This window comes from Meleagris gallopavo, chromosome 7, assembly GCF_905368555.1.
Source record: "Meleagris gallopavo chromosome 7, MGAL_WU_HG_1.1, whole genome shotgun sequence".
NCBI classification, from domain to species: Eukaryota; Metazoa; Chordata; class Aves; order Galliformes; family Phasianidae; genus Meleagris; species Meleagris gallopavo.
Genome location: NC_139410.1, coordinates 1,544,970 through 1,561,843, shown reverse-complemented (window position 1 = coordinate 1,561,843; position 16,874 = coordinate 1,544,970). Strand labels below are relative to the sequence as shown.

At 43.4% G+C, this 16,874-nt stretch overlaps 1 protein-coding gene across 7 annotated transcripts in view; it reads left to right on the top strand.

Moving 5' to 3' along the window:
* MYO1B (myosin IB) overlaps nucleotides 1–16,874 on the top strand; it is a 123,002-nt gene that overhangs the window by 36,124 nt on the left and 70,004 nt on the right. For all 7 annotated transcript variants that reach the window (XM_085227863.1, XM_085227859.1, XM_085227858.1 and 4 more), the window contains one exon: nucleotides 5,508–5,648. In XM_085227863.1, coding sequence (XP_085083989.1) covers nucleotides 5,514–5,648 — 135 coding nt within the window. In that variant the 5' untranslated portion in view covers nucleotides 5,508–5,513. Of the gene's footprint in view, nucleotides 1–5,507; nucleotides 5,649–16,874 lie in introns of those variants that run through there.

Below are 16,874 nucleotides of genomic sequence, written 5' to 3'. Positions count from 1 at the left end.
CTAAGCTGCAGTTGAGCCTTCATCATTACGCTCCTGCAGGATGATGTTGCTTCACGTGACTGCCGTTGTTCAGCAGTACTTAAGTGGCCTGTTTGGTTCCTGAAAATTGCACAATCTGTAGCCAAATCCTTGCTGTTGTTCCACAGCACCAGCCCACAGAGTGCTCGTTTCTGCTATTGAATTCTTCTGGGCAAATCTTTTGTCATCTAAATTGCAGTCACTGGTGCGCAACTCTGCAGTAATCTGATGTTGCTAAAGAGCCATTCCCATTGGGCTGATGCCTGATGCAAACATTCCTGCAATCTAAACACAAATATACCCCAGTGTTACATTTGCCTGGTGCAATTTACTGGAGCTATTTGCTGTTAACTACTGAAGAAATCTGTATGCATGGCTGATGGTCAGTGCCTTCAGAAGAAGAAGTTGCACAAGGCTTTCAGATGATAGCAGGTCTTGCTTGGTAGTAAGCTGGTATGAAATTTATCTAAATTTAAAGCTACGAACTAAACTTTTCTAGTTTGGAAAATATTGGAGTGTTCAGTGGGGCTGTGGCGCTGCTTGGTGGAGAACAGAAATGAGCTCACAAGGTATGCAGAAGGCCATGCAGAAAGAAGAAGAGTTGGAGGAGCATTTTGCGAAATACCTATTTTATAAGGACATGTAACAAAAGGAGAAGGAGAAATGGCTTTAAACTGGAGGAGGGTAGATTTAGACTAAATATTAGGAAGAAGTTCTTTACTGTGAGAGTAGTGAGACACAGGAACAGGTTGCTCAGAGAGGTTGTGGATGCTTCCACTCAGGAAGCGTTCAAAGCCAGGCTGGATGGGGCTGTGTGTAACCTGGTCTAGTGGGAGATGTCCCTGCCTATAGGAGGGGGATTGAAACCAGATACCTTAATGATCTCTTCCAACCCAAACCATTCTATAATTTTGGTTTTTAGCAGTACATTTTGCTGCTGTTGCCATCCTTACCATTTAACCCTCCTGACTGCGATCTGTCAGACTTCCTCAAGAAGCCTGAGCTGCAGCATCGTGCTGTGCCCTGCAGCACAAAAGATGGATGCACACCCATCTTTTCGGCGTTCTGATGGTGATGGGGACCATCGCTGAACTAGGTCTGCAGGTTTTTCTGGCGCACAGCTGCTGGGCAGCAGATATGAGCTGCTGGTTGCATCCTGCTGTGTGTCCAGAGAGTAAAACACTACGGAGTCTGGAGGCAAAGGTGATATTTTCTTTGGGTGGAATCAAGATCTTCCTATGTGTTGATGTCTGGAAATGTGCCTTTATTTTTTTTTCTCTTATTATTAAAATATAAGATTTCACAGTATCTCTGCTGTGACAGTTTTGTGGGAAGAAAATTGTGCCCTATTGGAATGCCACGGGAAACCTTGCAAGCCCCTCTACTGCCAGTAGTAATCCCAGTGTAGCAAATGCAAACTTGTGCTGAGTGAGGACTGCCTGGCTCCAGTTGTTCTTGTTCCTCCGTATGAGGACGGTGTGGAAAAACCTGGACAATTCCATAGCGTGCTCTATGCCAATAATGTGGCATTACTTCATTTCCCCTTTGAGGAATGTGAATGTAGTTGTACAAGGCTTTGGGGGTTTGCCTGTTCTCTGTATCATCTCCTATTTATAGCTGTCATTAGTTCTCATTTCAGATGGGCTGATGATAAGACTGCTGTGGCTCGGGAGGAGTGTAGTTTTCAATTTGCCATCTTCGAGGCCAAGAGGGACAGGAAGGATGAGATCCAGCTGGCCTCGCTGGATGTGCGTGCAGGATGAAAGTCCCAGGGCCTACAAGCAATGGATACCAAAAACCTATGTCTAACAGTGTGTGGATAAAAGTGTGTTACGGGTGTAGCTTGCCCAGCCCTTCTGCAGAGCAAGTTGTGTCCAACTTAAAATAGGTCAAGCTGTGAGGGATTACTGAACAAGCTTTTTTTTTTTTTTTTTTTTTTTTTTAAATTCCCTGGGAATGGAAAAGTGTTGAAACTGTTCTCACTTCATTGAGTTAAGGCCTAGACGCAAAACCAGAGCGAGGAGGAAGAGATTTGGCAAATGGATGGAGGAAAGAGAGATGTTCTGAAACGCTGCCAATGTGTGCTGTGGGGAATAAGGAAGGTAAATTTGGAAGATTTTAAGTGGGCGTGGTAGGGCTCAGGAAACGTTTGATGAAGAATCTAAGTTTAAGACTGTGTTAGATGGGTTTTGCTTTTATGCTGAGGTAATTGGTTGCCTTATGAAAAATTCAGCGACTGGCAGCTGTAATCTTTTGTACAGTGTTGTTGTTTTTCTTGATGTCAACAAAATGACATGTTGTAGTCACAAAAGCAGTGCATTATTTAAATCAGTGGATAATTTCCAGTTTGAAATTCTGGCCGAGTTCACACAGAGCCTCACTTCCACCCCACAAAAAATCTCCCTTTCGAGAGCCTTACTAGGAAAATAACTGAACATACAATCACAGTGGTTCATGTTGAAGGGACCTGAAAGATCATCTGGTTCCAACTCCTCTCCTACAGGCAGGGGCACCTCCTTCTGGACCAGGTTGCTCACAGCCCCATCCAGCCTGGCCTTGAATGCTTCCAGGGAGTGGGCATCCACAGCCTCTCTGGGCAACCTGTTCCAGTGTCTCACCACCCTGGCAGTAAACAGTGTCTTCCTAATAGCTGGTCTAAACCTTTCCTCTTCCAGTTTAAAACCATTTCCCTTTGTCTTTTTGCAGCATGCCCTTATACATAAAAAGCCTCTCCCCAGCTTTCCTGTAGAGCTTGTTCAGGTGGGGTGTCTTTGTTTTAAAGGATGTAACATTCTGACTCTTTCCTCTAACCTAATTTCCTGTCTGCTGGTGCTCCCCAACCAGCACAGCTGTGGTTTTAATTGTTTCTGGTCTCTGAGCCACTGAGAGCACGTTTTGGTCCCAGCCCGCTCATCGTCCTGGTTCTATGAACATCATTCTTGGGAAACTCTGAAAGGATGCCAGAATGTGTATGAGGAAGAAGCAGATTGCTTTGGTGTACGGTTCTCCAAATTCTCCAAACTGTGGTGAACGAGCTCACTGGGACTGATGAGAAAAGATTTCTATAAATACTTGGGTGTGGATTTGGATTGAGTTTCTGAGCTTGGTGACGTAAAGCTGAAAAGTCTTGATGGAAGTTTCATCTTGCAATTCCATCAAGGTTTTTTGTGTATGGTTATATATATGCTTTTTGAAGTTTGTGTAGCATGTCAACTTGAGTGTTCTTAGAGCTACTTTTAAAATTAGCAGTTGGTGTTTTGAGGGTGTTATATGCATAGATTTTCTCCAACTGATTAACTGCTTCTAGTAAGTTAAATTATTTATCAAATTCAATCTTAATATGTTTTGTGTAAATTCAGACATAACTGTTGGCTGTCCTTGACAGTACTGAAACACTGATGGCTGACTTTAGGGATATTATGCAGAACTTGAGCCACTATGCAACTCAAATGTTTTTGAGGCTTCATTGTTTAGCGGGATATATGTAGGCATATTGTCCATTTTTGATCACCCATGCTTATAATATTTTCTGGCAGTCAGTGAAATAGTTTTACTGTAGCATGATATTAAATTATTGGGGGAAAAAAAAATACCCAGCAAGATGAAAATAAGCATTTGACTGTAAAATTCAAATTCTTAAATGCGTAGGTAAGTTCATAACTGTATACAAATTTCTGATCCAGCTTTTAGAAGTAGATAGAGTGTCTTTGTGCATCTGAGGTTGGGAATATGCAAGCGTTCCTGATGGGTTTGGCTGCTCTGGTCTTCAAATTCCCAAGCAGTGATGCATTAAGTGTGGTAGGTGGTACGTCATTTCACAATGGTAGATGAGGTATGCTATTTAGAAGTTTAATTTTAGGTTGCAGTTGCCCATATTAGGACTTCTTTTTTTTCTTTTTTTTTTTTTCCTTTTTTTTTGGCTACAAACCCATTATTTAATAAGTTCCATACTCAAGAACTTTCTTTTTTTTCAGCCTTCAAAAATTATTTGGACTTGAGTTGTTGCTCAATAGAAAGTTATGGGGTCACAGAAACAAGACTGGTAGTGTAAAGAATTAGTCTTAATGGGATGCAGAAATAGAAACGGTACCTCTGGAAAGATTTTGTGAATGTTTAAGATATTTTGGGGGCTTCAGAGAGGTGAACTTTTAAGAACAAAAGCCTTTTTCTCTTAAAAAAAAATATATATATTTATCCAATGCTTATGTTTGAAATGAATGCTTTTTTGTTTGTTTAGTGGAGTTGACTCAGCTTTGGTTGGTTACCATAGTTCATCACTGTTTTTGCTTTTCCATGTGAATTTCTAGCAATTCCCAGGCTTGGTTCAGGTTGGGGCCCTTGTTGTAGTGCTTCCCGTAGCTGCCTGGGGAGCTGTGCTTCTCTTTGCTGAATTTGGAAAAACATCAAACGTGACTTAAGCCCTGATCTGATGTCCTTCAAATGTCACTCACTGCTCAAAAATCAAACGGCATGTAGTGGTTGTGGACACCAGCGAGAGTTAAAAGGCTACACTTGTTTTAGATTAGCCGTTGAATGGGTTAGCTCCAATGGTGAGCTAACACTGATTGTATGAGGCACTAACTGCTAAAAGACTTTTTGGAAACCGAGAAAAAAAGTACTTAAAATATGCCTGCCCTGGTGTGGGGAGCAAGGATAGATTGGTAGTCTTCAATAGCTGAGAGTTTACAGCTGATGGGGGAAGTTCCATTGCTGTTCTGTGTCACTGTAGCCGTGCAGTAGTGGGTTCCTGGTTTGTGTTGTCAGCAGAGTTGTTCCTGCTGCGGTGTTCATTCCCAAGCATCACCATGATGACTGAAATTGGTGACTGGGTGCTCGGAGCTCTCAAGAGGGCTCAGTGAATCTTCTCTAGCATTTGGATGGGAGGGATGAGCACGTGGAAGGGTCAAATAGGTATTGAGTTTTGGCCTCGCCTTGACTGCTTCATCTGAATTACTTTATCAGCACTGGTTATGTTGATCTTGGCTCCTTGTTTTACCCCCACTTCTGCCTTTTGCCACTCCAATTATGTAGATGTAGCCTGTTCTCATCAGCTGCCTTGTTGCGTCTTAAGCAGTAAAATTACAAATAAATATGTAACTTCATCAAGTCTGGTTAGAAAATGAAATAATTTGATAGCCTCAGGTAAACAAGAGCAGCACTGTAATGAATTATATGCACTCTAGAGTACGTTATTCATGATTGCAGATAAAACAGTGGGGTTTTGAGCAAATTCAAGTGCTTGGTTTCTACTTAAAGTATGTTTGGGTTGGAGAAGTGCGGGTAAGGTGAGAAGGAAATTCAGATCAGGATATGGACCGATCTAAACTTAAATTAGAGGCACTGTAGGGAAACAATTTAAAGAAGTGTCATCTGATGGGGTTTTTATTTGTAAACCGTAGATAATATTGCTGGTTAACACCTATGAAAAATTAGAATAATTAGAATGACTTTGAGGTAACTTTGCTTTTGTTTTCTTCCTTTCTTTGCAGGAGGAAATGGCCAAAATGGAGGTCAAGACGTCACTTTTAGATGACATGATAGGGGTGGGAGATATGGTTCTTTTAGAGCCACTTAATGAAGATTCATTCATCAATAATCTGAAAAAGCGCTTTGATCACAATGAAGTATATGTGAGTATATGTCAACAAAAAGCATCCTCTGGGGACCTGTGTTGTTATTCTTGAAATATATGTGTGTTTACGAGGATATAGATAGACTGAACAGCTGTACATAGACTGTTGCATTAGGGGCAGTTTTACCTTTCTGTAATAAAATAAAACAACAACAAAAAGAAGAAACTAAATTTGTCTCGAACTCTTCTGAGGGCTGTAGACCTTCCCATAGTGGACTACCTGCATTTGAATTTTTCCACCTGGTATGATTTTCCTTTTTGTTTTTCCCTTTTGTGCAAATGTGTCTCCAGTTTTCATAAGAAACAGTTCTGGAACTGTTGGTTATGTTGATTCTGATACTGCTTTTGTTGAAGGAGGATGAAGTTGAAAATAAGCAGCAGGTAAGGTACCTCCAGGATGTTAGAGCAGGTTGATGTACAAACAGTGTGTGTCTGAAGTGTGCTAGGGCTGCTTTCAGCGGTGCCTGTTGCCTGCAAATTGCTGGGAAAAAAAAGTTGTCTGCCTTAGAATGGCTTGATTTTAAGCTTGGGTATACATGGGAGTAATCATCAAAATCTTCAGGTATATTAATATCTGAATGCTGATCAGTAGGAGAGAGTTTGTGAACTGGCAGCTGAAGCACAGGCTGGGAATGAAGGGGCAAATTGTGATTCCAATTAAGCCTTTCATTTCCTGCTTCATCTCTTTGTTCCTTTTTTGTTAAAATGTGCATAGTGTTGCGAAAGCTCTAGGAACTTAATGATCTGTAGAGACTTTGCAAGACCTCTGGTGAAAGATAAGTCTTTCAAGAGCGAAGCTGAAATATTTAAGCCAAAATAGAGCTATGAGCTGCAAGCAATTGTCTGCAGCTTATTACAATCAAATAGATGTGCTCTGTATTTAATTATACCCCCACTTTAATTTTTAGTGTGACTATATTTTTTCCCCTTGCTAAGCATTTATATCTTCATGGTTTCATTATGCTTTTTCCTTTCCATCCTCCAGCATGGGAGGATCTGTATTGTTTTTATGTTTGCTTTCCCTGTTCCTTTTTGGTTTTATTTTATTACGGTCTGTGCTTTTGTACCTCTGTTTTTCATTCTTTGCTGCATCTTTACTCCAGCATAACTTTCCTACTCAGCCTCGCCTGTTCTCTTCTCTCTGCAGAAGCATTAGCCTAGCAAATGCAGTTGCATCTATCTGCTTTTGTTTCATCTCCATCTGCTTACTTTCTGTGCTTGTACTGGCAGTTTAATTTAACTAGAAAACGAAAGTAAGGTGAGGATTCTCAGGAACCATGTAAACTTTGTTAGAGAAGAACCCGAAGCTTATCTGTGTTTACAGAAAGAGAGATTTCTTCCAAAACGGTTAAAGAATTCTCCCTGGTGACTTGAGAGTTACATTTCCAAAAATTCATCTCTTCTTTTCCTTGAAGACGCTCCCTGTTCCCTTTGGCTAAGCCTTAGGTGCCGATGCAGGCAGGTCGCAGTTGGATTATTCCTCTTTGCTGCTCTTCCATCCAGCTCCCTACAGGTCCTGCTGTGGGTGCCTCTTCTGGGATGTAGGATTTCATCCAGTCTGTGGCTTGTGTAAGTGACCTGAATATTAGGGTTAACACCGTATTCCTAATACCTACACTAAAAATGGGGGATACGGAATGATTTCTTTCTACTTTAGCTCAAGAATATATGGAAGAAAAGAGAAGGGAGATGTTTGCCTAAAGACTGAGCATAGAAGTCCTACCTTGCCCTATCTTTGGGTCCTATTTGGAAGTTTGATCTAAAGCACTGAGGACAGAAACCTGTTTGGTGAGGGTACCCCAGTCTGTGCAGTCTGTTACTGAGGACTGCCATAAACCACATGGGAGTGGATTGCTCAAGACGTTTCGTGTAAACTGCTATGGACTGCAACGTATTTATCTACGTGTTTTTATATACTTCAGGGCAGAAATAAATTAGCTTGACTGACAATTGGGTCATCTGTTTTATTTTTATCACCTGTTACATGCTAGCTGACAACCGTCTTCAAGCAATTCTGTGAGGCAGTGACAGTGGAACCTGTGTTTCCTTCAGTCTCCCATTCTGGCACTGAAGTGCAGTGTAATTAGCAGTATTATGTGCTTTGGCAGGTGATACAGGGTGTCACTTTTCTCTAGCAGTGTAGGCTCCTTTGCCTTGCAGGTGAGAAAGACTAATACTTAAAGGAGCTCTGTCGGGAAGTTTGAACTGTTGCCAGAAACAAAGGATTTTGTGTGTGTGCGCGTAGCTGAGTTGGAGTTCGTTGCGAATGCAGCGTGTTGCAGTGTCATTTGCCCTTTTTATCTCCGGATTCGTTTGATAGTGTGACAGTTTTTTTAAGGTCTTACAGGTACTGTTTGTGAATCCGTGCTGTGAAGGCAGAGCGCTGCAGATCTCTGCAACTATTAAGGCATTTGGTACGTTAGTGATGGGAGGCATCGCTATTCACATCCATGCCATGTGCTGCTGCCGTGCAGGAAAGTTATGCATGGCTTTGCTTCCCAAACCACTCGGGGAATAATATCTTCATTTCACATCAGTTGAATGCCCTGCAAATCTCTTACCACGATCGCTGTCTGAAGTATGAAGGCTCTCGCTGCATTAGCCAGGCATTACTTTTCAAATTTTTCTCTCCCTTTACCTTATCGCCAGCCACTCTCTTCTTCCCAAGCCTCGCTCATGGAAACCACACTTTGGGTTTCTGTTTTTAGACTTAGTAGAGCACAATGGAGCCTTTGTTCCATCTGGAAGCAATGTTTGCTTTGCCATGTAAAGTCTGTAGTTTGCATGCTCTCCTGGAGAAGCTGAGTAAAACTGATACAGGACTACTGTTGGTGCTCCACAAAGACTGCAGATTTCCTCAGTTCTAACGAGCTGCAGAAGTTGGCCCCTCAGATCCGTTTGGAGAGCAACAGTTAGAGCCTTTGGGATTGTAAGATCACCTCTTATGTCATTACCCAGTTGTAGGCAGTACCAAAAGTGGTGTCCAAGTTTAAAAAAATGAAGTCAAACGGAAGCTGTATGTGTGTGCTGAAATGTTTCTACAGCATCTGATCGTAGCTTTTGTAGCATCAGGTTTTAAGCAGTTTTCTATGAATCAATAGCTGTGTCTGTGCTGCATATGTTAGTTTTAAAACCAAGCTGCAGTTATAAACCTTCAAAGGGGTTTGTTGTGGGGAATGAGACCTGTAATGTGAGTAGTTTTGAAAAAGCTTTAAAGTTGGCCAGACGTGGCATAATCGTGTTAGCCAGCCCTATAGATGGATGTGAGTCAGATCAATCCCTCCGTGAGCGCCAGATCTCTCTCCATAGCCAAAGATGACAAGATAAATGGGCTCATTCCAGCAGAAAACAATACAATTTTTGTCTTTGCTAGTCTCTGCCATGGTAGTTACACTTGACGCTGAATTTTTAATGTCGGAAATCCTAGTGCCAAGTCTTCTCTGCAACAGCTCCCCTTGCAAGAGCTGGATCAGACCTGGATTCCCAGTGGTCCTCTCTTCAAACTGAGCATGACCATTCTGAGCTCCTTCAAGAGGACAACTTGAAAGTTGTCATGTGCAAACAAGGAAAAAAGTGTACTCCTACCAGTCAGAGAACAGACTACAACATGATTGCCTGTTGTTTGTTTTTACGTGTATTTGATGGAAAGTTTAATGGACTTGGGTGTTAGGTTGCATACTGGGCTGGAGGCCGTGCCTGTAAAAATAAGCACGAAGGCTGGTGAAGCTGGAGCTGGGCCAATTATTCTCCTAAAGACCATCAGGTTCAGCTGCGCTCTGGAGGAAAGGCTTGTCGGTAATGAACGTGTTAATTGGGAATGGGAATCTTGGAGTTTAGTCATGTCTGGAAATGCCTGGGGTACGTCTGACCAAGAAAAATCTCATTAAAAAGCTGCGATAGACTATGATGTTATTTTTGCAGCTCTTAAACCTTTTATTGATAAAATCACTTTCTGTTCTCTAAGTATCAGTAACAAAGGGAGAGTTTCTTTAACTTAGAGTAAAATGTGATTCATGACCGATGCAGCTAGCACATAGAATGTTGATTATTTGGGGGTCACAGGGAGCAGCTTGTGTGGTTAGAATGTGTGACCAAGAGACCGCATATTAACTTTCAAATAGCTTCATAAAATTCAGCTTGTATACCGTGGATGAATTTTGACTCATTCTGCTGCACCTTCTCCCTGAACTTTTTCATTTGCATTGATTTGACTGAAATGTGATCAGCCCAGCTGTTATTTGTCTTTTATACTTTGGAATGCTGAGAAATGAGGAAGAGGGTTGGCATCTGTCTGTGTGCGGATTCCCAGTGATAGTGGAGAACTGGGATAAACTGAGGCATATATATTGCTCTGCAGCTGATTTTCCTGCTGGATGGGTCATGTTGGAGGAGCAGTCTGGAGGGACTGGTGCTGCGTGGGCATATCGGCAGCCTTTATGGCCAGACGCCGCTCTGTTCTGCTGCCCTGCACATTTTTCCCCACAGTTATGTTGTTTCTTGAAGCCTTCCCAGAGAAGCAGAGGTCAACATTTTGTTCATGACAACAAAATGTTTGTTTGCTTTTTGTTCTTGTAGCATAACAGAATCTTTTTCTGATGTCAGCGTTTAATTTGTATTTTCTGCACGTGGAGTTTGTGGGCTGCTTTGGGCAAGAACACTCTTATGGTACTGAACACATGTTGTTTTATTACTGAGCTATTAAATATTTGTCATTCCAGTATAATAACTCAGTGCTAGCTGCTTGAGGTAATATCCTTGTGACTGCCTTTGGTTGGCTGGTGTGCTTGTGTCGCAGGCTGGGGGGCTTCCTGGGGATGCTGATTAGGTATTTTGGGGGTACCCTTGTTGTTTCTGGTTTGACTTTACTCAACTGTGTGTGTTATTGGTTTCCTCCTTTTTTCGTCATCTTGCATGGTTCGGGAGTTTGCCGAATGGCAGTCAAGCACAGTGGCTTTGTTCCTGCTGCATCTATGTCTGATCTTCCAGTTATTGTGCTGGGAGGAAGAGGGCGGAAGATGTAAATACATGAATGAGACCGACTGTCTCAATAGGAATTGGCCTTGCAAGATCACACCCCTCCATAAAACTTCACTGGTGGTGTGAATAAAAGAGTTTTGTGGTATTGGGATACATAAATGCAGGTTGCTGGGAAATTTTTAATTGCATTACGGTCATAGCACAGGTTGAAGTTCAGTTTTATTCTCGATGTCATCGCTGTCTGAATTAGGTCAGCATAATTTCACTGGCCTTTACAGGTTGTTTTTGTGGCTGGCTGGGGCCCGTGATCAGGTTTTCAAACAGGTTTGGAAGTACTGTTTGAGGAGAGAGAAGGGACACCCCAGGGCTAAGGCTGGAGCTGAGAAAGGGCAGTAGATGAGAGCAGATGTCTGGTGTGAGCCGAGCCCATTCCTCATCAACTTCCTTATGAAGAAAGCCTTGTAGAGCTTCGCTTCGCTCAACAGCCACAGCAGTTCTCAGCTGACTGTGCTTCCCCACACCTCCTGCTCTCCTCCCACAGGGATGACTCTGCTGCTGCCAGTGATTTCTGGCTTCCCGTGTTGAGAGAAGCCAGTCACCTGCAGCAGTAATACTGTTGCAGCTGCCACAGGTGAGAGCCTTGAGTCCACTGCTTCAGGTGTCAGGTAGGGCCTGTTGCTCCAGGCATATCTTTTCCAGCCATATCTGGTGCAATGAAAAATATTCTGCCTCCCTCTGAATCTTTCTTCGCATGTTATCTGGTCAGACTTCCCCTTGGTCCCTTGATCCTTCACATCAGCACATCTGATAAGCAAATGTGATAGCTCAGCAGGCCAAGGTGCCAGCAGCCAGCAAGTGGGTTGCTTTGAGCCTTGGGGTGTCCAGCAGCAGTACAGCTGCTTGTCTCAAGGCATTGCTTCATTTCCTTTCCTCTTTGTATGCCACCCCCAATGCTAAACATGGCAACGGAAGCATAGGGCTCTATGCAATACCTGCTTAAAGAAGTAAAGAAAACATGAAAAATCAGGTGAGTGTGGTGGGCTGCTTGTAGGGGTCTTCTTCACTACACACTGCTTGCTGTTTTGGTGTGGCTCTTTGAAAAAAGAGGCAAGTTGGTGTGGGAAATGTCTCCCATAGGGCCTCAGCAAGTTCTGCAGCATTGGCTCTGCCCCAAAATCTTGTTCCATCGAAGAGGCAATGATGATATGTTGGACATTTAGCAGTGGTTTTGGTGCATGTTGTTTGATATAAAGGTACAAAAGATTAATGAAAGGTTGGCACAGAGCAGAGAGAGCAGCCAAAACATCCGAGTGCTGTCAAACCATGCACATAGGCCAGCCCTGGCTGCAGCCTGCTGGGACACTTTCCTTCCCCATTTTTTATCCATACAGGTATGTTTTATCTATACAGAAATAATGGAGTAGTTTAAGTACTCCATTAAGGCACGTGTCCCCTCCCTAATGTTTTCTGCTATTGTTTCTTTTTCGCTTTGAGACAGGAGTTTTCTTGGCACAGGCACTATTCAGTCCCCAGTTGCAGTTGCTTATGAAAACAAGTCTTTATCTTCTCCAAAGCTAGCAAGTACTGACGTTGCAGGATACTTAAATGCTGTCCTTAAAATTGCTCGTGTCTGCCTTGGGCTGACTTCATCATGGCCTGCTTTACAGGTTTCGCTTATCATTGCATCCTCTGCAGGGATCGTCTGAGATGAGTCAGCATTCAGAGTCGGAGAGGTGGGGGATTGAGGTGATTAATCACTTTCGTTAGTAATACCATTGAGCTCTGTCAGGATGATCGTGAGGTTAGCAGTAATACTCAGTGAGCAGCGAAGTCTGTGCCCTCCAGAAACTTAGAAGAGAAACCTGATGATCTGTACACACGCATCCTCTTTAAGTACTTGTTTCAGCATGTTATGCTCGAGCACCTTTCTCTGCAGAATGCTCCGTTGTTACTTCAGGCTCTAAAATGATTGCTGTGTGATTAAGGGCTTGATCCGGGCTGCTGCAGGTTACCGCAGCCTGTTGGGGCTGTTTGCACAGCAGCCTGCAGGACCCAGCCTGTGCTGAAGAGGATCTTGCTATCCTTTTTGACGCGGGCTGCTGTGTTGTGGTTGGTTGCTTTGGGATGTATGCAATTCTGCCTTTGTGTTGCCTGCTTGAGCTTTGTTTCTTGAGTCATTACCAGAGCCGCAATGTATGTGGTGCACGACAAGGATATGCACTAACAGTGTTACTACATACCGCCTGTTTCTGGGCCTGAGGTGCTGTGCTCGAAGGAGGGTGGTCATGGGGCAGGATGTTTTAATCATTTTGGGCTAAGTAGTGTTTGTTCAGAAATCCACCGTTGTGTTTCTTCACTTACACGAAGAGAATTAGAAATGACTAAGAGGGAGATATATACAGGAGTATTGAGAGGGGGAACTATAGAGGGCTCTCTCTATATAGAAAGTAAGACCAAATATATCAGTTTGGTTTAGAAGTTCAGGTTACCGCAGACCAGACATGCAAAAAGTGAATTTTTAGCACTGGCTTCCCTTCCAGTTAGGTGTGTGCTAAAGTATTTCCTTATCTGCAGCACCTCACTGGCCACCACAGCTGCTTCAGAATTCAGCAGGAGCTTAGGGGAACACTATTTGCTGGGAAAAGCCAATTTGATGGCTCCAATTGCAGAAATTCCTTCTGCTAACTGAGGATTAGTGCGCGTGTCACATTAATAATAATATTAATAATGATAATTAAAAAATCAGTGCTGCCCCAGTGTTTCATTCTGGATTCTCTCCAACAAACCCTGGTCACACTTGTCTTTGATCTTACTTCAACATTTCTCTTTTCAGTCGCTTGTCTTAGTGATCTGAAGCTGTTAAAATCTCAGGAACTCAGTTCACATGAGCCTAATCAGTGCTGAAGAAATGCACACAGTGCGTATCTGGACTATTAAAATTGGCCTGCGTGTCTGGAAGGGGCTGTATCCCCACTAGCAATCTTACTTTATGAGAACTTTGTTTTCTGTGTCTGTGCTAAACATTAAAAAATACACAAATAAATGGAGTAGCCTTTCAGGACCTTGCGAATTTAGCCCCCTTTAGCACATGTGCAGAGTCCTGTGTCTATTGTGCATTTTACAGCAGGAGGTGTTTTTGCAGCAACATCTTTTCCTGGCCAATTGCAGGCTACCATGTGGAAGAGACTTTTTTGATGCTGTTGTTTGAGCTGCCACATGTGATGTGAAGCATTGACGGTTTCTAGTGAACAGATGCAGGCACATCATGATTTTAAACTCTGCAGAAGATTGCGTTGTGCTGGGTGCCACAGGGCCAGAGGAGGTTTCACAGATGCTGGTAAGGCAGCCTCTGCAGCTCCTGTTCTGCAGCTCTGACTACCGCTGGCAGTGTTCCCTGGCTTCTGCAGCTGCAGACTCCTCTCTTCTGGACCCTTGGGATATTCTAAGATTAACTCTGACAGAGGAAAAACAGCTTTACTGATATACTGTAGTGTTAACTTCTTGCCCTAGGCTGCTAGGTTTGCTTCCATTCCTCAGAGGAATAAGTAGGCATCAAAGCATCTTACAACTTGCACCTCCAACACCTTGGAGGAGCAGCCTACTGAACATTGCTTCTTTTTCCATTGGGTTGTAATTTAAAGTTTTCTTCTGCTTGGGCCGTAAGCCCAAATTCACAGGAAGGCATTGCCTGTGTTTCTTTATTGGAGGATGCAGAACGTGCTGCCTTTTGACTTGATTGAAATTCAGGTTTCCACAGCTGCAATGTTAATGCTTAGCAGTATAGTCATGCAGCGGAGCAGGTTCACTGATTGACTTCAAGAGAGAGTCGTAGCATTGTTAAGGTTGGAAAAGACCACTAAGATCACCTAGTCCAACCATCCAATGAGCCCTTTTGATCCAGGTTCAGGATAAACACACAAAGGAAGCAGAATTTGCCTCTGTGAGTCCTTGCAGTAAAGAAGCTCGGAGGAAGGAGTATAATCAAGATTCTCTCATTAATGGAAATTGAGGAGACAGCAGGTCTTGTCCAAACTCGCATAACAAGGCCACGGCAAAGCCAAGACAGAAATCAGATTTCCTGCCTGCGCTCTGTGCTGTCATCACGAGGCTGTTCCTCTGGGGTTAGATTTTTTTCCTTGAACAGGGAGGATGAAGGCTCTCTCAGTCCCTGGGGTGCTGCTGCATGTCTCCCACTACCCCTCAGCGTACTCCTTCCAGCACTGGAATGTTACTGCTCCTGTTGCTTGCTCAAGGGTTTAAACCATTTAGTTTGTTTGTTTATCGTGGAGTTCTGGTGGGAAGGCAGATGTTATGTGGGAAAGCTATTTTCTGGATCTGTTTATCCCGGTTAGGCGGAATCTCACAGACCACCGCTAACAAGTAGTGGTGTCAGTTTTGAGATACTGGCATTCTAGAAGAGTGTGTATCAGCTCTTGTGAGCAGCCTTACAGCACAACTGACGACTTCTTGGCATGCTGTGGGTTGGTGTTTAAAACGGGCATGTATACAGCTTTGTTTCTATATAGTCCTTTGACCTTTTGAAATATTGGTATTTTAGGAATTGAGCTGTATTCGTACATGTCTGACAATGGATAGCTGACTTGAATTCCCAAAATACATTGTCTGGGCAGTACTTAGCTATGATGAGATGCTTCTAAATAAATCTCATATGAACGCTTGTATTCAAATTTAAAAATGAAGCTTTTCTCTTTCACCCATCTTTCTTTGCTTTGGCATGTCAGGGTACTTCAAGAATGCAGCAAACTTCATGATTTTATGGCAGCTGGAAATGGCAGGTCTTTGAGTTCCAGAGAATTGCTTTTTCAAAATATAATCTTTCAGATCTGGTCTGCACGTGTCTTCTGCTGGTACTTTCCAGCATAGAGTTCAAAATGAGCTGAATTCACAGTTTGTCAAGATTTGTGAGGAAGAGAGTTTTATCAGGAAAGAGTCCTAATGGGATATCCATGCACTTGTGAAGACCAGAAAGGTTTTGGGGTACCTGTTGTTTGTGCTAAGCATCTGTAGGCTGCAAATTGCCAGTGCTGTGTATGCTGAGAGAGCAGAGCAAACTCTGTATAAAGCTCATTTGGGGGTTTTCTTACAGCTCAGAGGAGGAGAGCAGACACAGGTGGAAACTACTTGCCTTGTTAAGGGGAGGATGACCACGAAACTAAAACAACTTACTGTTTGAAGAAAGTGTATCTAAGCACGTATGGCAACGTGTCTTTGGAAGAAGCACAAATCTTAGTTATTTTGTAAAGGCGCAGATCCACTTTGTGACTGCATCAGTAGTCTGTGTCGGAGAGCCTTTGGGGTTCCTCCCTCATAGGCACACGTTTGGTTGTCTCTCTTGTGAGCTGCAGTTTGCCAACCCTGATGCAAATTACCCCAGGCTCCTTCCCCCTCCTTGCTCTCCCTGGGCTCCTGGTCCAACCAGCTTGATCCGATTGGACCTACTTGGATGCATGGGGGGAAGCGTTTTGCAGAAGATTCCTGGCCAGTTCCAAAGGCGAAGAGAAACTCAGTGCTATTTGGAATTGGTGAGCTTTGAACCCAATTAGCGGAGTGTTATGCTTCATTGTAGCAGCAGTTGCACAATGAGCTGTCAGCAGTGGCTGCTTCTGTTTCATCCTTTAGGCTGCAGATGCCGTGAGGGTGAGCTTCTAGGCTCTGCAGCTTGGTGCTGCTTGCTCTGTTGCTGCACTTGAGGTTGTTCAATCTCGGACAGAAGGTGTTTAGCGGGCTCGCAGCTTGTATGCATGTGCATGCTGTGGAAGGTGGGAAGTCTCGCTCCCCTTGCTTTCTGCTTAGGGCCTGGTTTTTGTTTAGCATTTAGCAGAAAATTGCTTTAGACGTGAAGGTCAGATGGGGGGGTTATAGCATTCAGCGTTGTTGGTCTGTTGCTCCAGAGGCAGCTGAGTGCTCTGCTGTACCTGCTGCTGAGTAACTCGGGCTCCCCTCTGCTCCCATTTAGCAAATGTTTACTGTAGCACTTCCTTCCAGGAAAAGTTGTGGGGGTAAGTCCAAGTGGCAATCATGAGGTGCTCAAGTGTTGCAGGGAAGGAGCTATTTAAACTCCAAAATCTATGTAAGAATTGTTCTCTTTCTTCAGCAGTTCCTATCGGCGTAATCCTAGTGGGAACCTGTGGCTTTTGTGTGCAGCTGTCACACCTCCAGAAAGCCCCGCTTATTGGCAAAGCCATGTTGTGCCCGGTCTTCTTAATCATTTCATGGCTGGGGAAGA